At 44.4% G+C, this 26,275-nt stretch overlaps 1 protein-coding gene across 5 annotated transcripts in view; it reads left to right on the top strand.

Annotated features, from left to right (window-relative positions):
* Positions 1–26,275, top strand: part of CHD6 (chromodomain helicase DNA binding protein 6) — a 193,912-nt gene that overhangs the window by 67,462 nt on the left and 100,175 nt on the right. For all 5 annotated transcript variants that reach the window (XM_070472634.1, XM_070472635.1, XM_020869725.2 and 2 more), the window contains 2 exons: positions 16,670–16,817; positions 18,620–18,769. In XM_070472634.1, coding sequence (XP_070328735.1) covers positions 16,670–16,817; positions 18,620–18,769 — 298 coding nt within the window. The remainder of the gene's footprint in view (positions 1–16,669; positions 16,818–18,619; positions 18,770–26,275) is intronic.

Raw genomic sequence — 26,275 nt, 5'->3', positions numbered from 1 at the left:
CTAACAGGATTTAAACTAATGGGGGCATCAGTCCTGTACAGGGTCAGGCATAGAGGAAGTTAGTTTTAAAGAGAGAAAGCATTTTAGAATGCCTTGTACCACAACTCTGAATTTATTTTATGGTTCGGTTCATTTTCAGAAGGACAGTCTGTTGGGACCAGATGGGTAATTGTCTAATCCAAGTTAAAGCTGCCTTATAATATTCACTCCCTTCTGCCTGACAGGGGATTTTACCTTTTGTTTATCACAGAGGCTTGGGTGGGATCCCAGGAATGTAGTTCACAGCAAATGGACATAAACTAACCTCCCCAGAAGGTCAAGAGAAGTCAGTAAAATCAGGAGTCTGACTAATGAGCAACTTGTGTGTGTGTGCAGTTATGTCTGACTCTTTGCGAGCTTGTGGACTGTGGCCCACCAGACTCCTCTGTCCATGGGGTTTCCCAGGCAAGAATGCTAGAGTGGGTTGCCATTTCCTCCTCCAAAGAATCTTCCCAATCCCGGGATCAAACCTGAGTCTCCTGCATCTCCTGCATTGGCAGACAGATTTTTTACCACTGAGCCACCTCAGAAGCCCATTGAACCACTTTCTCAGTGAACCTAGTGCACACAGGCTCATCTCTGATGTGGATGGAGTGGCTTGTGTTGGGGGTGTCCAAGTTGAGTTTCTATCTTCCGCCAGTAACTTCCAACTTGTTTTGGAGAAACCGAAGTGGTTCTGCAGGGTAGCTGCATGTGAAGAGGGAGACTCAGACATGAGCTAGTTGTGTGACTGGTTTGGTTATTACAGGAAACAATGAAGAAGCCTCCAGGGTGATGTTTTAGAATAAAGGCCATCAGGGGAAGGTCTGAGAGCTCTAATAAGGAGTTTGGTTTGTGTCTAGAAGGCAAGAGAAAGTCAGAGGTATCTGGGCTCACTTTAGTTACTAGTCTCTGGTGCTTATAATTTTATCAACTTCTTCTTAAAGGAATTCCTGTTTACTTTGTGTGAGACAAGGCAACAAGTATATAGACATTGTCATAGATTCTATTTGGGGCAATAGGAGGAGGGGACATTTCACAAAGCAAGTTGTGTGCTAAGTCATAGCTGACTCTGTTCGACTCTTTGAACTGTAGTCTGCCAGGCCCTTCTGTCCATGGGATTTCCCAGGCAAGAATACTGGAGTGTTGCCATTTCCTACTCCAGGGAATCTTCCCGATCCAGGGATCAAACCTGCATCACCTACATCGCAGGAAGATTCTTTACCACTGATCCATCAGGGAAGACAAAGCAAGGTTGGGTGTCAGATGTATTCATAGCAGTGTTAAGGGAATTGATTTTTATCTAATGAGGCTATATAAAATATATGTGAGTTGGATAAATGCTTCTGAGTCTGCTGAGAAGACAGCAGATGCTATTGAGGTTTAGAAATCCAGGAGACACCCTCTGAGAAGGTGCTGACAAGTTGGGCTGGTTATCCCTTTAGAAATGTGCAAAAGATCCATGAGGCTTTCCACCTCCCTTGGCATGGGAGCAGTGGAAGATTGACCAGTAGATATCACGGAATTCCTCCATGTAGCCCAGGTCCAGTTCTGGACTGTTGAGCCTTTCTGTCCTTTTATATTCATAAACCTGCTTCGGCTCCTTTAATTTACGACACCACTAGTCAGCAGAGGCAGTTCTAGTTCTGAAAGGACATTAATTGATAAAAAAAAGTGTGTTGTAATTAAGTCATATGTTTTGTGTTCTTTGATTTACTCTCTGGCAGATTGGCTTAAGTACATGTTTTGATTTGAGCCTTTATTGATTAGCCCCTGGATCGCACTCTGAGCTTACAGATGATTCAAGGGACATTTGGATTGTTGGAGGAGCTTCACAGCTGATTTAAGGGCTTCCGATCTTTTCTTCCTTTAGTCCATCTTGCCAGCTGCTGCCTGGCTCGTCTTTTCTGAAGCCCCACTGTTACCTCATTTTTTGTGTTTATAGTTGGTGGTGGTGGTCAGTCAAACCCCCTCTTCCCTCTCTCCATTCCAGATCAGCAGGGAACCCGTCCACAGAGCTGGAGATGGAGTTAGCAGCTCCATGACTGATGGGCCGACTTGAAACACTTGCAGTGGCTTGCGGCCAGAATGGGGCTTCTTGTTACACCCTCAGTCGAGTTCACCCACCAGCACTGCAGGCGCGGCCCTGCAGAGGGAGGACTCTGGGCCGTGGATGCTTTACTCGTCCTCTCAGTCTCTCCAGTCCCGTAGGTCCCCATCAGAGAAGGTCAGGCAAGTGAGAGGAGTTATAAGAAGGGATAAAGTATGTTTCCTGTATCGTTCCCTCCTCGGGAACAGGGAAGCCTGAAGACATGGGGACCAGGAAGTGGGATTTCCTCTAACAGGTGCACCTACTCAGACACTTCTGATTGTTCCCTCTGCCTCCAGCATAGAATCCAGGCTCCTTTTTCTGTTCCCCAAACCCTTTGGGGTCTCACCTCTCCTTGCCTCCTGGTCTCTCACAGCAGGCCTTTCCAGCTAGACTGACCTCATTAGGCCTTTATGAAATTTTTTAAAATTGTATTTATTTATTTTTGACTGCGCTGGATCTTTACTGCCCTGATCTCTGGTTTTGGCAAGTTGGGGCTACTCCTTGTTGGGGTTTGGGGCATCTCATTGCAGTGGCTTCAGTAGCTGCCGCACACTGGCTCGTAGTTGTGCTGCACAGGCTTCGTTACTCTGAGGCATGTGGAGTTTTCTTGGGCCAGGGATGCATGTGGCGTTTTCTCGGGCCAAGGATGGAGCCTGTGTCCCCTGCATTGGCAGGCAGATTCTTAACCACTGGACCACCAGGGAAGTCCTCATAGGCCCTTAAATGAGGTACATGGTTCCTCCCCCCTCTGGACCACTCTTCAACATTATGCCCTTGGTCCTCCTCTCAATATCATCCCTCTCAGTATCCCCAGGTCCTTCCTGTTCTTCAGCTCTGAGCTCAAATCCCACCCAGTTCCTGCACAGAGTTCCCACACCTGGTGCTAGAGCATCCCATCCCACAGCTCTCGGGGCCTCACTGGCATCACAAATCAAGAGTTTTGGACCTTGAATAAAAGACATCTAGCGCAGCCCTGCTGCATTGCTGGCCAGGGAAACAAGAGACCCACAGAGAAGTGACTTGTTTGCAAGGGCGTGTCATAAATTCATACGTCCTGACTCCCAGTTCCGTACACTAACCTCTGCTGTAGGCTGTCTCGTAGTCATAACCTGGAATTTTCATGTATGTCTGTGTCTCTTCAACAGAAGTCAAGTGCCCAAGGTCAGGACCACCACGCTTTCTGTCTTCTGTATCCCCGAGGCTGTTAGTTCAGTGCAGTCGCTCAGTCATGTCCAACTCTTCTCGACCCCATAGGCCACAGCATGCTAGGCCTACCTGTCCATAACCAACTCCCGGAGTTTACTCAGACTCATTTCCATTGAGTCGATGATGCCATCCAACCATCTCATCCTCTGTCATCCCCTTCTCCTCCTGCCCTCAATCTTTCCCAGCATCAGGGTCTTTTCCAGTGAGTCAGTTCTTCGCATCAGGTGGCCAAGGTATTGGAATTTCACTTTCAGCATCAGTCCTTCCAATGAATATTCAGGACTGATTTCCTTTAGGATGGACTGGTTGGATCTCCTTGCTGTCCAAGGGACTCTCAAGAGTCTTCTCCAACACCACAGTTCAAAAGCATCAATTCTTCGGTGCTCAGCTTTCTTTATAGTCCAACTCTCATATCCATACATGACTACTGGACAAAGCATAGCTTTAACTGGACACACCTTTGTTGGCAAGGTAGTGTCTCTGCTTTTTAATATGCTGTCTAGGTTTGTCATAACTTTTCTTCCAAGGAATTAGCATCTTTTAATTTCATGGCTGCAGTCACCATCTGCAGTGATTTTGGAGCCCCCCAAAATAAAGTTTGTCACTGTTTCCGCTGTTTCCCCGTCTATTTGCCATGAAGTGATGGGACCCGATGTCATGATCTTAGTTTTCTAAATGTTGAGTTTTAAGCCAACTTTTTCACTCCTCTTTCACTTTCATCAAGAGGCTCTTTAGTTCTTCTTCGCTTTCTGCCATAAGGGTGGTTTCATCTGCATATCTGAGGTTATTGATATTTCTCCTGGCAATCTTGATTCCAGCTTGTGCTTCATCCACCCCAGCATTTCTCATGATGTACTCTGCATATAAGTTAAATAAAGCAGAGTGACAATATACAGCCTTGATTTTCTTTTTATGTATAATTTTTAAAATTAATTATTGGGCTGCACTGGGTCTTCCTTTCTGCACACGGGCTTTCTCTAGTTGTGACAAGCAGGGACTACTCTCTAGCTGCAGTACACAGCCGAGGTTGTCAGCAGAGAGGTCTATCAGGTTGTTGGACACCTAGAAGGAGGTAGGTGTGTGTGTTTGTGTAGTTTATATATTATTTTAAAGTATTACATATATATATAATGTAATTGTGTTCTTAGAACAAATGGTTAGAGCTCTTCTCCCCAAAACAGGAGCCATATAAGTTGCCATACAGTCACTCCCATTGTTCAATAACAGTAGGTAGTTATAATTAAATATTTTAATCCCATAAATTTTATTATTTTAGGAATGAAAACTTCAAGGTAACTTGTCCAAGACACCGAACTAATGAGCAGCACTGTCAGGATTTGGCACCAGGCTCCCTTGACCACAAAACCCACTTTATTCTTTGCAGCTTTGCGCCTCTTTTCGCTTTGCTAGGAAAGATTGCAATGGATAATAGTGGGGAGATCCCAGTGTCAGAGAAACTGGTTTTTACTTGTAGGAGACGACCCCTCTTCAGAATTTCAGTTTGCACACTCGATAGGATCCTCTGAGGGACAAAGATAACCCCAACCTTCTCCTGTTCTATTTCTCTTTGCATTTGAGGCAGCAGATAATTGAACACAGTTTCTCTCCTTAAAAGATGATAGAGTCTAGAGAATTTTCCTTTTCAAGGATGATAATTAATAGTGACTAATATTCACTTATTGCTTAGGGGGTAAAAACAACTCAGGTAGCAGGAGCCTTTAAAAAAACAAAACCTACCCTCTCTTCCTTTACCTGCAAGCTACCTTGGAGCATGAGCCTAGTTCACTCCTTTATTATATAAAACTTAAGCAGGAAAGCTCCTCCAGGAAGCTGATTTAGATTCTCTGTCATTTCCCTGACTCTGAAATTTAAATTTCACCAGTACAGTTTTCTTTTTTTAAATTATAGTACCTTTCCTAATAAGAACGGGGCCGCTGGCATGAGAAGACACACACAGATACAAATACTCTTAGAAATGCACACACAAACCTGTGCCTACGTGGACACCCGTGGCCTACACAGCTGCGGCGTGGGACTCAGAGGTAGGCAGGTTTTCGGCATCAGGTAATATTGATAAGGGCTTTGGGGAAATGCTTTGAGATTAGAAAAGCCAGCTCGTCAGGCAGGTCAGATTTTTACCAGTTGAGAAAGAAATTTCTCACTGAGCAACATCACGTGATGTAATGGATACTATCCTCAGTGTTTTTTTTTTTGCATCAAACACTTCTGCGTGCCTATGAATTTTGTATTTTCTTTCTTGAAAACGGCCTTTAGTAAAAGTCAGTTTCATGGCATTAAAGCACGGCTTGGTGAGCAGGAAAGACGAGCAGTTCCAGTGTGTACAAAGCCGTCGGGCCCTACTCAGTATCCAGGGAAAATCTGAGGGGGAGGTTTATGGCCCTTTGAGTTGCCCTTGCAAACCAGGAGCCAAGTGCTTTGACAGACAGGGAGGTCAGGTCGCATTTGTAAGCCAGGGTCTTGAGTGTTCGTGTCCATGTTGCTGGTTGAGGGCAGAGCGTATACGTTTTGGAATTTCCACACATATCAGAGCTGGGACTGGTTTATATTCTCTCTAAAAAGTCAAGAAGTGAATCTGTGTGCCAATGTAAGTGAAGGGCTATGTGATATCTGCTAGGAATGAAAAAGCCAAAATGGTGAAATGAATACTCTGACTAGTCCTAACTTCTGTGCTCAGCTTTTTACCCCCATTTGTTTGGATCTGTCAACGCACAGCAGATTTTTATCCCAAATCCAATAACTTTGATAACATCCTGGGAGAAAGGTTTTACGTTTTCTGATTTTTTTTCTTTGATGCTTGCTTCGAAAAAGGTAAGCCCCAAACCTTCTGATTATATAACTGTTTGAGCTGTGAGTCAGCTGAGAACTGTGATGCAGGAGGGGTAATAAAATTCAACCAGGTCAGCTCTGCCTCACTGCTTGAAGGTCAATCACCTGTCTTTGTTTAGAGTGCAGATGTTATTGAGGCTGAACTTAGGTTCAAGAGAGTTCATTGACAGGATTCTTTTTGTTGGGAGACTTGTTTTTACATTCTGATCATTTTATTAGGAGAAAGAAGACAAATATAAGGACATAAATCAGTTCTGAGGAGACACCCTTCGCTTAGAACCTACTGGGCTTTCTGTTAAGTAGGGAAGAAAACTAAATGATAATGTCAGAGACCCACCTCTGAGGCTCTGGACTAAGTCTCTGTTCCTATCTTTGTAAGAGCTCCTGGAGTGCTTAGTCTGTCATTCTTAGGATTTTCTTTTTATGTATAATTTTTAGAACTAATCAATTGGGCTGCACTGGGTCTTCACTTCTGCGCGGGGCTTTCTCCAGCTGGGACGAGCAGGGACTGCTCTCCCGCTGCAGTGCACGGGCTTCTCACTGTGGCGGCGCTCTTGTTGCAGAGCGTGGGGCTCCAGGGTGTGTGGGCTCACTGGCTGCAGCATGTGAGCGCAGATGTTGTGGGGCATGGGATTAGTGGCTCCACGGCATGTGACGTCTTAGTTCCTGGACCAGGGATCAAACCCGTGTCCCCTGCATTGACAGGTGGATTCTTAACCACTGGACCACCAGAGAAGCTGTCTGAGTTAGGGTCTGGGGTATAGGAAACCTTTACTCGGTCCACAAGGAAACAGTTACTAAACAGTAATGCTAGATGAGTACCTGCTCCTTTATTTATCCAGTATGTATGTATTACCTCCTGCGTACCTTGCTTCGCTGATGAGCGCTTCTGTTGGGAATGGGACAGTGGAGGAAGGAAGATGCCTCAGAGGTATCTCTGAACCTTGCCATTGAGGGACTTTCACAAGTTAGAGAAACAGCCTTGCAGGTGTTCCCAAAACAGGCAAAAGTATAAACAAATGAAAGAACCTAATGTATAGAACAGCTGAAAGGATTTAGAGAAGTAAGAGTATTTCAGGGAGTTCCCTGGTGGCATGGTGGTTAGAATTCTGTGCTTTCATGTCCATGGCCTCGGTTCAGATCCCACAAGCCAAAAAAAAAGTGTTTTAGTTTTGGTCTAGGGAGTCCCTTGAAAGAGTACTGTTATTAAAGCAATTGAGCCAGTTATTAAAGGAATTAATAGATGAGAAAAGACTTAGAGCAATGTGATGTTTAAATAACCATTCTTTGGGGGATTTCCAGTTTTAAAATGGTAGATCAAGCATGCTGTTATTTTCCCTTCTTCACCAGATTTTCACTTAATGAAATGACAGGAAGAACAGAAGGGAATAAATTCTTCAAAGATGGGAGGTGTTACCAAGTTGTGGATGTGGGGGGGCCCTGGTCGCGTGTTGATGGGTGAATGCCGGGGAGGACATCCCCGCTCAGAGCACGTGCAGGAGCCGTGTCTGCAGCAGAGGTGGAAGTACTTCCCCCTCATGGTGGCCCCGGCAGCCCTGGAGAGGGGCCGGCACTGGAAGTGGCGGGTCGGGGACCGTCTGCAGAGTGGCTGCGTGATCTGGCAGCTCCAGGCTGAAGTCAGACAGTTAAGGATGCTGAGCAGCTTGCTCTGGAAGCGGGTCTAGGCTCCAGTTGGGAAGGCTGACGTTCATAGGAAGAGGGCACAGGAGCCCAGGCTTCTCTGCCTTTCCCTGCCCAAACCCCTTGTGTATGCAGAGAGAGGGGCAGCCCCTTGTGTATGCAGAGCCCCAGGTCAGGCCTCCCATTCAGGGGTGAGGCTTGCCGGAGAAAGTGACTTAACTCAGCTGCAGGGAGCCTCACCGGCCCCTGTGTTATCACCCTCCTTCACGCTAAATATTAATCGGCCCCCAGAGATCCCCGGACCATAAGGAGAGGCAGCAGAGCAGCAGGAAAAAGAGGAATGACCAGGATAGCTGTCCTCACAAAAAACAGTTCAAGGCAGAGAAGTCATAAAGATTTTAAATTGGTGTCCTCAGATCCAAGATGATCGATATCATGTCTGCAAAACAAGAAATGTATAGTCAGGAAAAAGGAATAGTCGGAAAACAAGAAAGAATGAATGAAAATTTAAAACATGGTTGCCCACACTCATTCATCAAAAATTTTGAGCAGAGAAAGGAATAAGGGAGATATGTAAGATCTAAGTTAATCAACTTTAGGATGTGTGTCGGAGAAGTTAATGGCACCCCACTCCAGTACTCTTGCCTGGAAAATCCCATGGACGGAGGAGCCTGGTAGGCTGCAGTCCGTGGGGTCGCAAAGAGTCAGACACGACTGAGCGATTTCATTTTCACTTTTTACTTTAATGCTTTGGAGAAGAAAATGGGAACCCACTCCAGTGTTCTTGCCTGGAGAATCCCAGGGATGGGGGAGCCTGGTGGGCTGCCGTCTATGGGGTCGCACAGAGTCAGACACGACTGAAGCGACTTAGCAGCAGCAGCAGCAGCAGCAGGATGTATATAACGGTTGCTTTATGTTGATGAATAAAGAACTAGAGGCAGGAATGTATTTGGAGTGAGAGAGGTATCTGTCAAGAGCAGATCTCTGGCAAGTTGGATTTGGTGTGAGTAGGGATGGCTTGCATGTTTCATTTGAAGCCCTTCTATGTTAAAAAAAATTTTTTTTTTCATTTGCTGTGATCACTTTTAATAAGTTTGTTAAAACTCTGCCTTGTCATCTTATAAGTATGTGATTTTTTAAAAAATATTATTTATTTGGCTGCATCGGGTCTTAGTTGTGGCACACGGGGCTCTTCAAGGTGGCACCCATTTTCTACTTGTTGTGTTCAAGCTCCAGAGCGCTTGGCCTGTGTTAGTTTGCGGCACGCAGGCTTAGCTGCTCCACAGCATGTGGGATCCTAGTTCCTGGACCAGGGCTTGAACTCACGTCCCCTGCGTTGAAAGGCAGGTTCTTAACCACTGAACCACCAGGGAAGTCCCTGTAATGTTTTTTTTTTGTTTTTTTTTTTTTTTAGCTAGGATATCACAAACTTGCATGATCTTTTTTTTGATGATGCTAATGATGTGCTTAGAGGTTCTGAGAACAGGGAGATACAGTTCACATCATGTCTGCAGATGACTCCATCTACACCAAAACCATTAGTTTCAGGGGTGTGTTTTTCTTTTAACCAATATCTTGAAAAATCTGTGCTTAAGTCACTCTGCGTGTATAGATGGAACGAATATGGGTGGCAAGTAAAAGTTGGATTAAGTGCAAATGAACTCTCTGGAGTGACGTCCAGGATTTCAGTACTGTCCTTCCTAGAAGAGGCTCCGAGCCTGTGGTGAGGCCCGGATTAGAAGCTTTTCTGGAGCGTCATTCCCTGAGCGGGGCAGTGGCTCCCAGGCTGGGCTCCCAGGTGCGTGCACATTTGTGGAAGCAGTGATTGGCCTCATATGCTGTTTTCAGTCCTCCTGAATTTGGGGATTATGGCAACTCACTGTGGAAGTAACTGATTGTTTCCTGCTAAAACTTCGATGAGCATTTTGCCAAGTTTAATGTTAAAATGAGGAGATGAGTCATTTTGAAATAATGCAGTTTGTCTGGTAGATAAAAAATTTTCAGTACCTGGAATCCGTGGGGAAAGTTAATAGAAGACTCATAGCCATGAATCTCAGACAGTGTTCTGACACACACCCAGACTTTTCTCCTAGTACTCAGATCCAGCACTTGGTTTTTAACTCTCAATTCAAGCGAAGAAAGCTGGAGGTAGGGAACTGGAGATGGAGCTGGGAGGAGAGTTTGAGGAAGTCTGTCTTGTGATTAATACTATAATAATTTTCTACATGGAAGGCAAAAAGGGTACTTATTTTTCTTCTCTTTTTTTTACTTTTTATTTTGTATTGCAGTATAGCTGATTAACAACGCTGTGATAGTTTCAGTTGAATATCAAATAGATGTATGCATTCTCCCCAGACCCACGTCCTGCCCAGGCTGCCACATAACACCAAGCAGGGTTACACTTTGTTTATCCATTTTAAACATAGCAGTGTGCACATATCCTTTCCAGACTCCCTAAACTATCCCTTCCCCTCAAAAAAGCATACTTGCTTTTCTAATGCAAACTGCGGAGAGTCAAGATGTATAAAATCTTGGCTGATGAGATTCAGCAGTAGACAGGAGTGAGAGTGTTTTGGGGCTGAGGGCTGCTATTGAACTGCTGTTGGTCATACCTGATCCTTGTCCTGCATGGATGGTACAGTTTATATGTTGGAAGTTTCTTGCATGTCATAAATACATCATCGATGCTTTCTTTAAAGTGGATATACGGGTATATGTTATAAAATCAAGTCAAGTTTTATTACTAAAAATAGGTATTTTGAGCCTCTAAAAGCTTGTCTGCCATTTTTTTCCCCTGTAATGTAATTTGTTCTAACTCTGAAAGCTGGAAAAGCAAGGATTATAAAAATTAGATTGCTTTGATGTGGCCTCAAGTGTCATTAAACAATGAGAGTATTAGGCCTTTGTATTATGAGAACCGCACTGGTTGCAAGTGACATAAATCCAACTTGAATTAACTTAAGAAAAAGAGTAACAAGTGGGTTCACTGGTTTAGGGAGTCAGAACCCGGGGCTCCAGTCAAGAACTCCACAGAAGTCTTTGTCTCCCACCCTTCCTGAGCCTCTTTGGGTGTTGGCTCCATCTTTGACGACTGCCTTCCTTCTCCAGATTGAACTGTGCCTGCCCATAACTCTGGCTCATAGCTTTAACAGACCTAGGACCTAGGAGGAAAGAGATTATTCATTTTCCTGCCCACTCCTGCCAGAAATTAGTCCTTTTCTTAAAGGAAGGAGTCCCACCTTTGGCCTTGTTAGGTCGTGTGTCTGTCCCTGGACCAATCCCTGCGGTAGAAGTAGGACACCATAGCCCAGCCTGACTTTCTGCTTGCTCTCATGGTTTGGGGGTCAGTATTGGTTATCAGCAAAAAGGTGCTGGGCAATCAGTGTCCACTTTAGCCATGGTATAGGTATATATAAAAATAGTTTATGTATGTATGTATAATTTATATGGTTTTTCTTCAACCATTGTGAGAATGAGTTGCAAATATCATGCCTTTTTATCCCTAAATGCTCCAGTGTATCTTTTCTAAGAATAATACCGTTTTCATAACCATTTGTTGAGTTGCTGCTTTTGTTTCCATACAGTCTGTGAAGAGACACGCTTTTTTTTTCTTTTTTCTTTTGAGAGACACACTTAAAATCATGCAAATATCCTGTGTCCCTTCAAGTTGTTCTCCCCCAGATTTAGCATTTCTTGATGGTTCTGGACTATACTTATCTTGACTATAGTGGTTACAAAATGATTTTCCAACTCCACCACTGCATCTGCATTTGCTGTTTGGATTGTATAATAAGCAGGAGCTTTCCTTTCCCCCTCATTTATTCATTATTTGTCTGTCTGTCTACCATGGGTGTGGATTCTTATCATTTTCAACAGCTTATAATTCATGACTGACCTTAATTACTTTCGTGCTCACATGGCCCCTGTCTTGACCAATGAGAGTTCTTCTAGCCGACTCCCGTGCCCTTTTGACATGCTACCTTCGCTTTTTTGGCCACTCCCTTTACTTTAGACACAAGATGTTTCAGGCTGATCTTATAACTTCCTTCTCTTGGAACCAGTCATCTTTGTGCAGAACTTTGGAATTCGAAACCAAAATCTGAGTGCTGTGCATGCAGATTGCACTTGGAGCATCTTTGCTTGTTGGCTTTCTCAGTTGTCAGAGCTAGGGGGAAATACACAAGACAAACACGTGTACATATATGTACATGCACATGGGTACATATCTATATGCACACACAAGATACTCATAATGTTTGTGTACACGTTTATATGCGTGTGTTCATATAGATACTTATCTTAGAAAGCATGTGTCATACTGAGGCCTCCAGTTCATCCCACAGTCTCTTCCTTGCCTCGCAACATTTCATATTTATGTCTTCCTGGGTGAGAACCACAGCTACTAACATCAACACATTTACTAATTTGTTTAATCCTATTACCATAGCTAAAATGGCTTCAGAACTGCTTCCCTTATACGCCTACCAAAGAGAGTTCACTTTTTGTTTGCTGTTCTTCTCATTTCTCCCCTAAACTGAAAGTATATAGTCAGATACTATGTTTATAAATGAATGAGATTTTTTTTTTCCATCTGTTGAGTGTGGTTATGTTTTTTCATTCGAAAAACACCTAGGTTTATTTATTTCAACTAGTTTTCAGCTTTCATTAAAAAAAAATTTTTGTATATGTAGCATGCTTCTAAAAGCCAAATCTATATAAAAAGTTACTTACCCCTTGCTTTATTTGGTTTATCCTCTTTGTATCTCTTTTTGTAAAATAAGTAGATATATACAAGGTTTCTTATTTTCTCTTTGTTCTTTCATAAAAAGTAGCATGTTAGTATACTCTTGCACTTTGCTTTTTTCACTTAACAATATATCTTAGAAATCATTCCATGGGAGTTTGTAGAATTCTTTCTTAATTGTTTTTACAACTGCATAGTACTCTGTTCTATGTATCTTTATTTATTCATCACTTAGGTTTGGACATTTAGGTTGTTTTTCGTTATTTTGAAATTATCGAACAATGTTGAATAACCACATGCATATATGTTTCCATATTGATGGAGGTGTATCTTTAGAATATATTCCTATAAATGGAATTGTTAGATCAAAGGGTACATACATACATAATTTTGTTACATATTATTTGACTACTATGTTTGAAGAACCTAGAACTCCAAGGAGAAAACAGTACATTCATGGTCCAAATCCATCTGTAACAAAGTAGGGGTTAAAACTCTCAAGTGTTAAGTTTTTCAAAACTCATTCCAAAGATGGGGAAAACACATTTCACCTAGTCTTCCTCCTGGAGGATGAATTCAGGTGGTATTTTCTTGATACCCTATTTGAAAGTCCCATTTATAAGCTCACAGGGAATCTTTTCTTCCTGATACTTGTCTTTATCAGAAGAGCTCCAGCAAAAAGTTTTGAAAATCAAAATTGATTCTTTTGTCAAAGGTAACATTCAGAAAATCACTATGAAGGTATCTCAGGTATAGTATCTTCTTATGTATCCCCAAATAGGTAAGCAGCTATCCCTAGACTTGTTCCTGTTTTACTCATGTATACTTAAGAAGGTGTTCCCTCCACCCGACCCCACACCCAGCCTCTGGCTAGGAAACCTGTGGTGCCCCAGGCTTGACTTTGGAGGGGCCTAACTATAGCTTCTCCTTGTCATCATTTAATGTGTTTCTGAAAACATGGAAGGCAAATATATACACGTCTTATAGTAAGGTTTAGTATTTTGAGGAGGTTCTATTCCTTAATTCTGTCTTAAGCTTAATTTAGTTTTAAGCAGGATATTTTCACAATGAAGCACATGTTTCTAGCCCATCTATATAATGAATATTTAAAATGGAGATTAAACATACATAGATAAAATTTTCCAATATGAAGCTATATTTCATAGAAAGATAAAATTGATTTCAAATGTTGGAAGGATTTAAGATTTTATAGAAAATTAAATGGGATTCCAAGCATGTGATTATTGTGGTGAGTATATTATATCTATATTACTATCTCTAAATGAATGTGTGTCCAAAAAATGAAGCACACACCTTCTTCTGTTGAGAGAATCAACTATGGAGTTGTGATTTTTTTTTTTTTTTTGGTATATCTGAGTTATTGGAGTGTTTTGTAACCAATTCTTTTGGTGATTATTTTGAAATTCCAAGAAGATTAAGAGAAATTTAAAGTTTTTGCATTTGTTTAAAGGGAGACTGGGGATTTAAAAAGAAAAAAGTAGGCAGGAAACATGATACAATGTAAACAGCAAGGGGATTGTGAGTCAGCTGAGCTGAGCACCAGCCTCTGCTTGCTGCTGGCTTTGGGGCCTTTGTGCTTTTTAACCAGTTTGTATATCTGGAACATGAGACTCACCTGTCCCGGTCCCCTTGCAGAATCGCAGTTGCTACAGTTAACCGAGACAGGAAACACTTAAGTGCTTTGTAGAATATAAATTGTGATGTAATTTTCTTAGTGAGAAGCCACGTAACATGAGATAAATATTCCAGTGAAAATTTAGCATCTTTTTTTTTTTTTTTTTGCCGGTGGTTGTAAACAGTTTTATTGATGGGGGGCAGGTGGGGGAGGCAAACTCCAGAGAGGGTCCAGGACTCAGCTGGCCACTCAGCTGGCATGCATGGTCAGCTGGAGGTCAAGGGGGAGGTCACAGAGGACGGGTGGCATGGGACCCTCTGACCACCCTGGGGCCGTATTTACAGGGGGGCCCACCCGCCTTAGCCGTCCCCCAGAGCGCCCGAGCCCTTAGACAGCTGCCAATGTGACATCTGGACAGGCCTCCCGAGCCCCTGCCTAAAACCCCTTTTAAAACTCTTTTCACCGGCGTCTTCTGACCTGAAACTGGTAAGAAGTAGTCTTTCTCCCTTGACCCACACCCCCCACCCCCCAAGTTTCATTTCCTCAGTTTGGATCAAAATAATCTCATAAAGAACTTTGCTGATAGGTAGGCACACCAGTCTTCAGCCAACGGAATCAAGGGTAAGAGTGGGGTTTTGCCCACCTGATGAGTAATCCATACGCGAAAGGGTGAAGGGTGTTGGGGGAAGTAGGCTAACCCCATGGTCCACATCGGGTGCTGTCCCACCAGGGGTTCATCCCACTGGATCTTCCGTCTCTCTGTCCCTGTCTTCCCCCACACCTTGCAGTGACTCACCTGATGGGAAGTACCAGTAATCGTGGCTCTTTCCTCATCTTCCACCTTCTGCCGAGACTTACTGGTTCTGCTTCTGTCGGATCTTTCACATCATTTATATCCTTGCATTTTCACTGATCACATCTCGCTTGAGTCTTTCTCCCTTGCCCGGTCTTGCCATCGTGCCCTTTTCACACAGAATGAGTCTGAGCTCTCCAGCCTCACGCACCCCTGGGTTCTTTCCAGCTTCATCAGCGTAGTGCTTTCTTTTCACTTGCCCTGTCATCCAGCCGCACAGTCTGTCTTTTACTAAAAGAGTCTAACACTCTTCCATTCCCCAAGAATGTCAGAGTGGTTACGCACATGCCTGGTTTAAATACTTTCTCTTCCATTTACTATTGTGTTACCCTGGAAATCTTAACCTCACTGTTTTTCATGGTAAAATTAGGATAATAATACTATCTGCCTTAAAATGGTTGCTTTGAGGAGTAAAGGAAATAATACATGTAGAAGTTTAGAGAACTGCGCCTGCATGTAGTAGGTGTTACATACAAATTAGCTGTAATTATTATTATTATTGTCTTCTATCAAAATTCTGTGTGTATCTTTGCTCAAGTGTGTTTTTCCCAAATCTCCCCAGTTGTATCCATCCATTAGCGCATCCATCTATCCAATGAATATTTCATCGAATCCTCGGTATGCTTTAGGCATAAGACTACCACTCTCTGTGAGGAATACAGAACTTAAGCGCATACTGCCCTCTGGGAACTTAGTGTCTGATGGGAGAGTGCAGAGAAGTGTGAACTGTTCATCCATTCAGCACATGTTGATCAAGTCAGTGCAGAGGATCCGAGGTTCTGTTTAGTTCTGAGCCTGGTGTCACGTGTAAGGACTAACACTGGTGAAAGATCAAAGTTTGAATGCCTTAGGCAAAGCACAGTTGAGGTACTTGAAAGAAAGTGAAAGTTGCTCAGTCCTGTCTGACTCCTTGGGACCCCATGGACTTGGGACCCAGATCTCCTGCATTGCAGGTGGATTCTTTACCAGCTGAGCCACAAGGGAAGCCGTTGTGGTGCTTGGGAGTGTAGAAAAGGGATTTTATCAGCCAGGAGGGACCAAAAAGACTTATCAGAGATGTTGCCTTTCAGAGTGAATTTTGCCCATCTCCACTTCTCTCAAGGAGCGGGTGATGGCTCTGGGTGATCGGAATTTTATCCCTGTGACCTCCTCAAGGGCTATGGCAGTGTTGTCTTCAGTTTTGAACTCCTAGCACTCATTCTGAGTCTTACATAGATGATTCTCAGTAGATGGTGATGGCTTAGGGAAATGTTCCCACGTAATTTAAAGGGAGCTTGAAAGTGGATGATTCTCAATATCTGTGAAGCAATTCAACTTCCTAGAGAAGGTGTTTATTTGAAAGTGGGGTTTTGGGGGGGGCAGGAAGGTGTTTGTATCATTTTACTTCGTATCAGATTAATCATATCTACAGTAGTTGTGATGGGGTGTAAAAAAAAGTGAATTTTACATCAACCTATGTAGATGTTTCTTCACTTTTTTCTGCAAATTTCTGGCAGGAAACTCTTGTTGCTTTCCCATTAAAGCCTCTCCTTGCCCCAGAATTCCATGATGTACCCTCGTAACTTGAATCACATGAGAAATCTTAGCTTTAAGAACTGCCCAACAGTTTTAATTCTGAATTTCTCCTTGTAGCAAGGAGCAAGGACCAACCCCAGTGGAGAAAAAGAAGAAAGGAAAAAGGAAAAGTGAAACCGCAGTGGAGAGTTTAGAGCTGGATCAGGGCCTGCCGAACCCATCCCTGCGGAGCCCCGAGGAGTCCACTGAGTCTGCAGACAGCCAGGTACCGCTGTGCCGGGAGCCCGGGCGGGCACGGCGGCTGCGGGGCGGGGTCTCGCTGACGCTGATCCTGGTGCTCCTCTTCCCCTGTCTCCAGCCCACTTCCCTCACACCCAGACCTGGGCTGGGCTTTCTCTGTGCTAGTGGGTGACCACAAGACTCTTTCTCTAGCATCCTGGTCCTTAGACTAACAATCTCCCAGCTGTTTAGTTGTGTTCGCTTCTTTCCAGGAGAGTCACATGTATCAGGCTGCAGTGAGAGGGAACGTGGAGAGGGGAAGTGTGATCCAAACTAGGTGAGGCTCCGAGGGCCTCCCTCACCGTGTAGGTGATGCATTGATGGCTTGGAGTGCTAATAAGCCAGTCTGCATGAGGACACGTTCATAATCCCAGATGCTGGGAAAGTCAGGGATGGATTCCTTTTGCCAAGCTGGGAAGGAAAATTTGGCAAACACAGAAACAAGGAGTGGCCCACCCAAATGAGATTTCTGAAGACACACCAAGGTGGCTACAAGACATTGGTAGGAGTGTTCTCTCTTGAGTTGAGGCAGCCTCTCTTGAACTTGAATTCTGATATTTCAAAGTGCTGTTTCCTCTGACAACCATAGCAGTTTATCTGGGCTCTGCTCCCACAAGGGGGCCATTTAGGATAAGACCAACTTACTGTACTTTAAATCCTGTGATCTCCATTGTAGGAAGGTGTCAGTTACTAACGTCACAGTGATGAATAAGTCGTGGTGTCTGGGGTGTCAGATCCGAGACCCCCTTTCACTGCCTGTATACTTGGGTTAGTGGCTCCCAAGTCTCCTGACTGGCAGAGGAGCGAGTGCATCCGGTCCGTGAGGGTCGGCAGGTAGTTTAGTGTTTCTAGGATGGTGACCTGCAGGTGGGACTGAGGGAGAGCCTTTTATGTGGAATTCCTCCTGTTAAATTGAATGTCATTGAGGTGACACAGTAAAGAAATGAACACAAAGAGAGGCCCAGAAGGTATCTTTTAGATGACAAGGGCTGGGGGTGGGGTGGGGGTGAGGTTTGGCTTTCCATTTTGTTTCGTAAGGTTTAAGTGTTGAAGACTTAGCTGGCTGAGTGGATAGTTCTCGGAAGTGTTTCTGCTGCTTGGATGTGATGGGTAGAAATGAACCATGTGTTTCTGCTTGAGGAAAGCCACTGGGTTGCTTTGCTGTAGACTGTTATCTCTCTTAAAGGTCATAAGCTATTTAATTATAGTCAAGTCCTTACATGGTGAGTCACGAATCTCATTTTGTCACACTCACGACGTCAGCTTGCATTTCAAAGGGTGGTGTTAGGAGACTCTCAAAGTAATTCTGAATAAAATTGGTATTATTTAGTTGTTTGGAAGTACACGGCAAATCTGGTGAACTTGGAAAATTGAAAAAAAAAAAAAAAAAAAACCTGGTAAGCATTGTCATAAACCTGGAGCTTCAGGCTATGCTTGGAAGGGACCTCAGAGATGATGAAGTCACTTCCCATCCCTGTTCCACTGGAATGGAAACCAATCCTAGAAAGGAGGGGGAAAGTACAAGCAGAGGTAATAAAACACATCTCCCCGGATCCTGAGACTACACCTTCTACTGTGGATCCAGGGGGTGTGGCTCCCTCTCCTCAAATGGGTCCTGTTTTGAGTGAATTTAGTTCTGAAAAGAGTTGTGTTTAGGAGAGATCCTTCTTGGGAAGTTGGAGAGAGCTGCTGTGAGTGTGAGCGAGTGTAGTATAGGCAAGGGTGTCCTTGTTCACACTCTTCCCTCCAACTCACTGAGCGTCTCTGGCGGGTGTGTTTGTCCTGCAGAAACGACGCTCAGGGCGGCAAGTGAAGCGCAGAAAATACAACGAGGACTTGGACTTCAAGGTGGTGGACGATGACGGGGAAACCATTGCCGTGCTCGGGGCTGGCCGGACATCCGCCCTCTCAGCTTCTACCCTGGCCTGGCAGGCGGAGGTACGGCCTTTAGACTGTCCGGCTGAGGCCGGCAGTCACTTCGACTGCCTGATGGAGTTGTACTGCGGCTCTTTTTCAAAGCCTAAGTTTGATCACTTTGACTGCAGTTTCTGTCCTTCAGGTGGCTTCCTGCTGAACTGAAGGTTCAGACTCTTGTCTGTGCCTAGCAGGTCCCTCTGTCATCATACTCTCCCGAGTTCATCTAAGTTCGTTTTTCAGATACACGACTTTGCGCCATCTCTCTCATTACTCTCCAGCCAAAAGACTTGCCTCTTTTAAAGCCATGTATCAGCCATTCTTTCCCACCTACTGCCCTTCACCTGTGTGGTCCCTTTTGTTGGGATGCTCTTTGCCACATGCCTCACGTGACTATTATTTGAAGTAGACCCTTGCCCCTGTCCTAATGATTCTTTTTTTTTTTTTTTTGATTAATTATTATTTTTCTGACTGCACTGGGTCTTTAGTTGTGGCACACAGGATCTTTAGTTGAAGCCTGTGGGAGCTAGTTCTCTGACGGAATCGAACCTGGGCCTTCTATGTTGGAATCACAGAGTCTTAACCACTGGACCACCAGGGAAATCCTCTAATGATTCTTTTTATTTCACTCCTGTTTGTTTCTTTCATAGCACTTATTACAATTTATAATTGTGTTCTGATTTCATTTTATTTGTCTCTCCCATTAGAATGTAGAAGTGTGATATGGAGTAAATAGCAACTCAATGAACAGAATCACATAAAGCAGTCATTACAGTTGGGACTGGGGTTACAAAGGTGTGTGGCAAGTCCACAGCAGGGCCAGGTCCTAGGACACCAGGATGAGTATTGTGGCTTGGTCCCTGCCTCCAGGGAGTTTTATCTGGGAGGAGAGTATGGCTATACTGGTACTGTGAGTTAAGTGTGGTCTTGGAAGTATGTGCTGGATACGGCGACTGGAGGAGGAATAAACAGGAGAGGGAGGTCAGGGTTTTAGGAGAGGTGTTTCCAACGTGAACCACAGCCCCGTAGCTGCTGCTACCAGAGGTTGTGATATGACAGTTTAATGAGCATGTTCAGACGTTGGGGTTTGATTTGAGGAGTGATGGGAGATGATCCCGGGGTGGTAGGGAGAGCCACATTATGCAAGGCCTTGGCCTTCCTCCCGTAGGTTGTACAAGGGGCCTGGGGCAGTGATGGTTTCAGGCAGAGAAGCAGGATGCCCATCTGTGCAGTTTAGGAATTTCCACTGGCAGCAGTGTCAGGGAAGACGAGGACAGCATGTAGTCTTGGTACCCCCAGATGCTACCAAGGAAGAGGGGGTGGGGATACATGTTGAAAAGGAGGAGGTCTGAGCCAAGGAGCTTGCAGAGGAGAAGGCAGAAGCAAAAGCAGCAGCAGGCTGTGCACGTGGGATGCGCCTGACGGCCGGCAGCACATTCTGGGACACAGGCTGTCTGTCGTTACGGAGTCCCTGTTGCTGACTTGGCAGGATTCACGTTCTGCCTGTGCAGCAACAGCACAAATACCTGTCCTTCCTCCTGGACGCCAGGGTGGCTCCTGGAGCTGAGGATGCTTTTATCCGTGCCACCCACCTTGACTCCCGCATCAAGCATTTTCACATGATTTCTCACAGCCTTTTGCTCTGTGTCTGCATAGAAAGTAGCTGGGAGCAAGGACCCTTATGCCTATGTTAACAATCAGGAAATAAGCACAGAACAATCCAGATCATAGCATTACATAGCAGCAGTGGATCAGTGATGAGCATGTAAGAACTGATTTTGTGTCTCTCTCTGGATCAGGGTTATCCAGCTAATGAATAGAACACCTAATAGGAATAATAATTTGACGTAGTGTATTGCAGTATTTTTCAAGCAAATAGTTAAAAGTAGTCCTTGCAAGATTTCTTTGACATGATAGGATTATATTGCTTTATAGTTGGTTTCCTGGGACTTCCCTGTGGTCCAGTAGCTAAGACTTCATGCTCCCAATGCAGGGGGCGCAGGTTCAATCCCTGGTCAGGGAACTAAATCCCACATGCCACAGCTGAAGGCCCACATTTTACAATGAAAAATGTTGTTGCAACTAAGACCCAGTGTGGCCAAATAAATATTTACAGTGGGTTTCCCTTCCTTGGCGATTTTATGGTTGATTTGGTAGTTAAAACACTATAAGGGATTTTATTTTCTCCTAGTAGCCATTTAGCCAAAGTTATTAACCATATTTCAGTTGTTGTTCTGACTTCTACCCCAGTACCTAAAGGGCAGTGTTAGCTGATCAGACAGAAATATCTTGAGAAGTTTTTATCTTAACAAAGCTCTTTTTATCCTCATGAAAGGTGCATTCAAGAGTTTTATGTGGTGAAACATAAGCTAGAATCTGAATCTGCATTAATTACACCTCAAAGATTGTGACTAAATTTAAAAAAGAAAGAGGCCCAAAATGTGGTTTTGGTGTTGATGTTCAGAAAAGGTAGCCAGGTGGCCCTGGCCTCCACGCCACGGGACAGACCCGACCACCTTCCAGGGACTGAGCGACTGACCTGAGTCAGTACTCCGTGGAGCCCTCTATTCGGGTCTGTTTTACATAGTGGGATCTCTGGGGAGGTCTGAACAAAGATTTCCCAGACTAACACAGAGCCCCAAAGTCAGGGATCTCATCTAGGATTCCAGGCAATCCTCAGAGTGTCCAGGGGCCCAGAAAACCAGTAGAAGAAGATGAGACTCTTTGTTCCATCCTTCTCCCAAGGCCCTTGGAAGGGTGTCTGCCTGCTTGCTGGCTTTAACTTGGGGCAGAGAAGGGTGTAGAGTCAGCACCAAAAAGGCCCCACTGCTCCCTCCCTGCTTTCTTTGCGGTGTCTTATCGGCATGCCCAGCCCACTTGTGTGGCTCCTGGCCGCTGTCCCAGCCCCAAATTGCAACCTCAGCAGTGCTTACCTAGTGGTGAATTGCTGCAAACATCTTTACGCATGATTCATTCTAGCTCGGGCCTGGCAGATAGCAGAGATGCCTGCTTTGGAGTCTAGAGGACAGTCACCTGGCTGGGGTATGGGATTAGGGGTGGAAATATGTTCCCATCCTCAGCGTGACTCCCTGCTTTCTTATTCTTTGTCAAACTGATGGCAATGCTTGGAACAGAGACAGACTTGCCCGGGTATGGCGTGTTTACAACGTATAGATTCTTACAAGGCAGTCTCAGTTTTTGCCTCCTGCAGTTGGTGTGGTTTGTGTGATTTTTGCCTGAGACAGAAGGACTTGAATTTGGACGAGGAATCACCTCTCAGTGCTCTCCTGTGCCCACTCTTGCGTCTCTGCAGACACTCCCCTCTGCTCTGTCTGGTCTTTGCCTGCGCCTGGCAGGTGAGCATAGTGGTTCCCTCACCCGGGAAGCTCCCTGCTTCCCCTCAGGCTGGAGCTAAGTGCCCCTCCTCTGTCTCCCTTGGCACGCCAGTATGTTAAACTCTGTCACTGTCCTTTAAACACCTGCCAGTTTTTGTTTTCCTTTGTCGAAGCCTTGAACCATGTTAGGGTAGGGCTTGTAATCCTTTTCTTTTTCTTTTTTTTCAACTTATCTCTCCAGCATGAAAGAGCTTCAATAAAGTAAAATGTACATTAAACCCCAGGAACTATTTAGAGAAAATTATGGCACGTCCCTCCTCTGTTTTGTGGTGTATTCATCATTCCCGATATACCCGGAACCCACAGCCTGTGACTGCACTGATGGGTCAGCGCCCTGCTCTGAATATCACTCCTGATTGTTCGCGCCACCACACTGTAAACTTTTGCAAAGACAAGTGTCACTTTTTAGTTGATCATAATTTTCACTTAACATAGGTGGTACTTGACATTGGGTAGTAAGTAACATAGAGATGTACATTCAGTTGTCTTATCATGTATTTATATATGTAAGTAATGAATAAATATGCTTAAAACATTATAGAAACAGGTATTATTCTTATCTCCTGGATTAGAAAGATGACAGTGAGGTCTTTCTTTCTTTCGCAGGCTCTTGTCTCCTCCACGTCTTCACACTGGCCTGCTTTCCTGCTGGCATTCGCCTTCCTCTCGCTCCAGCCCTGACCGCCGTGGGCAGGCCCCGGGGCAGAGTGGCTGCAGCTCTGCAGCAGCCCGGGTGATTCAGGACTTAGGCTGCCGTCCCACTCGGCCCGGGAGGATGGTTTTCATTCTTTCCGTTTCTTCGTTGGCCACACCACCGGTTCCCACCCCGAGTCTTTCCTCCGAGTGTCTGCTATCTTTGTTTCCTCTTGGGTGCTGCTGGCCACCAGTCCTGCTGAGGCTTTTAGTGTTCAAGCAGCTGCAGTTTGCACCTTTGTTATTCCGCACCCCAGTCCTCTGTCCTTCTTGCTCCATTACTAGGCTCATTTCCCATAATACCAGGGCAGTTTTTGGCTTTTCTCAGTGTCCCGCTCAAGAATCTAAGGTGATTTTGCCTCTTAACTCCTGTTGTAGATCAAAATTCCTGCCTGATTTTCTTCTAAGGAATGTGACCGCATTCTATTCTCATTTATCCCCACTTCCCATTCTGTGTAATGTTTTTTTCTATTAAGACTGTGTTCCTTGGTATCCCAAATAGGCATCCTGCTTACCCTATACTGGTCCTTTTGTCCCATGGGTATGTTTCAGCTTTCCTTCCTGTTTGCAGTCCTCTTATGACCTGGCATCCTTTAGGGCCCAACAGAAAACACACTATTTGAAATTCAAGCTGTTCATGCTTTCTGCTCTCTTTCTGGACTTAGGGTTACTGTTGCACTGATTAGGATTTACCCCTGGCACATTTCTAAGAAAAATATGTTTTATTTTGCTTCCATTGAGAGCTAAGCCCCTGAGAGTGGGCACTTTCTTGGATGCAACTTGGGACCTTCCATGGCACTTGGTAAATACTTAATGTTTTGAAAAGTGGGTTGCATCTCACTAGAGGCTGTCCTTATTCTAGCTGAATAGAGTGAATCAGGTGGTTGGTTGAGGTTGGGAGTGATATAAGTTGAAACTTTTTACCCTAAAGGAAAAAATTAATTTCATGAGTTTCTGACATGAAATTGAATGAATTAAAATGGTCTTCTTTGAAGGATAATTTGAGAAAATTCCAAGAAGTTGAGAACAGATGGCTGTTATGGAAGTGTGTTCTGCAAGCAGATTTAGTTTATATCTGTGTGTATCTGTATACACTGAGTGTTTATACACACATGATCATGCTTATGCATGGTCTCTGTTTAGGAAAAAGAAATCCTGATTTTCCAGTCTTCTTCCTACTTTGATGTGTATTTTTGGTAACACTAGCCTCTTTTTTCCCTTTTATTAGGATAGAGTAAAAAAAAATCTGTTGTAAAATTTTGATGATAACTTTTTTTTTAAAATTTTAGTGTTATCCTCTATTCTTTAGTGCCAAAAAGCAAACTGAAGTTATATTTCATATTCCTTAATTTTTACTTAAAAATTTTCTATAACAAAGAATGCTTTAAGCCCTCCATCCTTTTTACCCTCAGAGTAAAGTTCTGAGCTTCCTTCATCCACATGTTAATGTTTCTGTGGATTGGGTCCTGCTTAAAAACATCTTGCCAGCAGAAGCCATCTTTTTCTGCTCTTCATGGTTGGTAAGAACAGGAGACTATTTGAAAGGACTTCCCTGGTGGTCCAGTGGTTAAGAACCCACCTGCCAATGCAGAGGGCGTGGATTTGATCCCTGGTCCGGGAATTAGAACCCCACATGCCATCGGGCACCTAAGCCCATGGGCCATAATTTCTGAGCCCACTCGCTCTAGAGTGCGTGCTCTGCAGCAAGAGAAGCCACTGCAACGAGAAGCCGTCACACCACAGCCAGAGAGTAGCCCCTGGTCACCACAACTAGAAAAAGCCCATGCACTGCAACTCAGAGCCAGTGCAGCCCCCTCCCCTCAAATATATAATCAAACAAATAAAATTCTTTTAAAGAGAGAGAGCCCATTTGAAGTCACCTGCTGGTGAGGAGAGACCATGGTTCTTTCAGCACAGGTGCACGCGTGTGAAGGCTTGCTTGCTAATCTGGTTCGTACAGACTTGGAAGTAGGTGGGGAAGCAGTGATGAAAGCCTAAGGCTAATAGACATCTAGCTTGTTTCCAAAAACCTCTTCTGATTTGGCCAGCTGCTCTGGCTATGTGTGCCTGTAGCACTTGCTCTATACTACTGTTCCCATGTTGCGTTGTGAAATCTTTTAACATTATTTTTTCATGAATGTTTATTGAGTGCCTGCTACTATTGAGTACCAAGGACTGTTTTGAGTGCTGGAGATAACATCAGGGAACAAAAGAGCCGGAAGTCCCCGCCCTTGTGGAGGGAGCCTATAGCAAAGTGAGAGGAGCCTGTGGCGTGCACACAGCCCATCTCCTCCTCCAGATGTTTGCCAGGTTTTCAGCCTACGTGGGGTGTCAAGCCAAAGGGCTAAGCTCAGAACTTCCAAAGGGTAGAAATAACTCAGGAGAGGCTGGTTATCAACCTGAAAATAGTAAAATTGTGTAGTGTGTCCATGGTGGTAAGTGCTATAGAAAAAAAAACCAAAACATCAGAATAGGAGTGTTAGGAGATTCAAGAATGAAGGTTGCAGTTTTAGGTAGGGTGATCAGTGTTGGCCTCACAAAGGTAATATATGATCCAAGAACTGAAGGAACTAAAGGAGTGAAGGAGTCGTGTGGGGAGAAGAGCATTTCAGGCAGACGAAATAGCAGAGTCCTGAAGGTGGAAACGTGCCTGGTGTGTATGAGGGACAGACAAGGAGACCCGAAAGGCGACAGAGATGAGAGGCTTCTGAAGACCTTTGGGAGACTTTCAGTTTTACTCCCAAGTTGAAAGAAAAACAGTTTAAGCAAAAGAATGATTTAAATGAAGGGGCCATTCTGAACATTGTGTTGAGAATAGACCAGTAGGACAGGAGTGGTAACAAAGTGACTACTTAAGAGATGATTGGGAATAATCTGGGTGAGAGATGAAGGTGGTTTAGACCAGGGTAGAAGCAGTGGAGGTGGTGAGAAATGGCTGGGTTCTGAACGTACTTCGAAGGTAAACTCAACAGGATCTCTTGGCTGATGAAATAGGAGCTGATGAAATGTGGAGCAAAAAGAGAGGAGTTGAGAATTACAGGATTTTGGGGTTGAACATCCAGAGGGATAGAGTTCTTTTTAGTTCAACTGTAAGAAAACTGTAGTTTGAAGGGGTACGGTTGGGGGCTTGGCTAAGAGACTAGGAGTTTGGTTTGGGGACATCTGAAGTGTGAAATATTTCTGAGATAGGTAGTGATGACAAATAACAGTTAGATAAAGGAGTTTGTAATTATGGGGTTCTAAGCTGGATTAAATAAATATGGCAGTCCGGATAACATGCACGCTTGCGTGTTAAGTTGATTTTGTCGTGTCTGACTCGTTGTGACGATATGGACTGTAGTCCGTCCGGCTCCTCTGTCCATGGGATTCTCAAGGCAAGAACACTGGAGGGGACTGCCATGCCTTCCTCCAGGAGACCTTCCTGACCCAGGGATCGAACCTG

Source organism: Odocoileus virginianus, chromosome 9 (assembly GCF_023699985.2).
Source record: "Odocoileus virginianus isolate 20LAN1187 ecotype Illinois chromosome 9, Ovbor_1.2, whole genome shotgun sequence".
Taxonomy (NCBI): domain Eukaryota; kingdom Metazoa; phylum Chordata; class Mammalia; order Artiodactyla; family Cervidae; genus Odocoileus; species Odocoileus virginianus.
The sequence above is the reverse complement of the archived record's forward strand: the minus strand, read 5'-3'. Positions and strand labels throughout refer to the sequence as shown.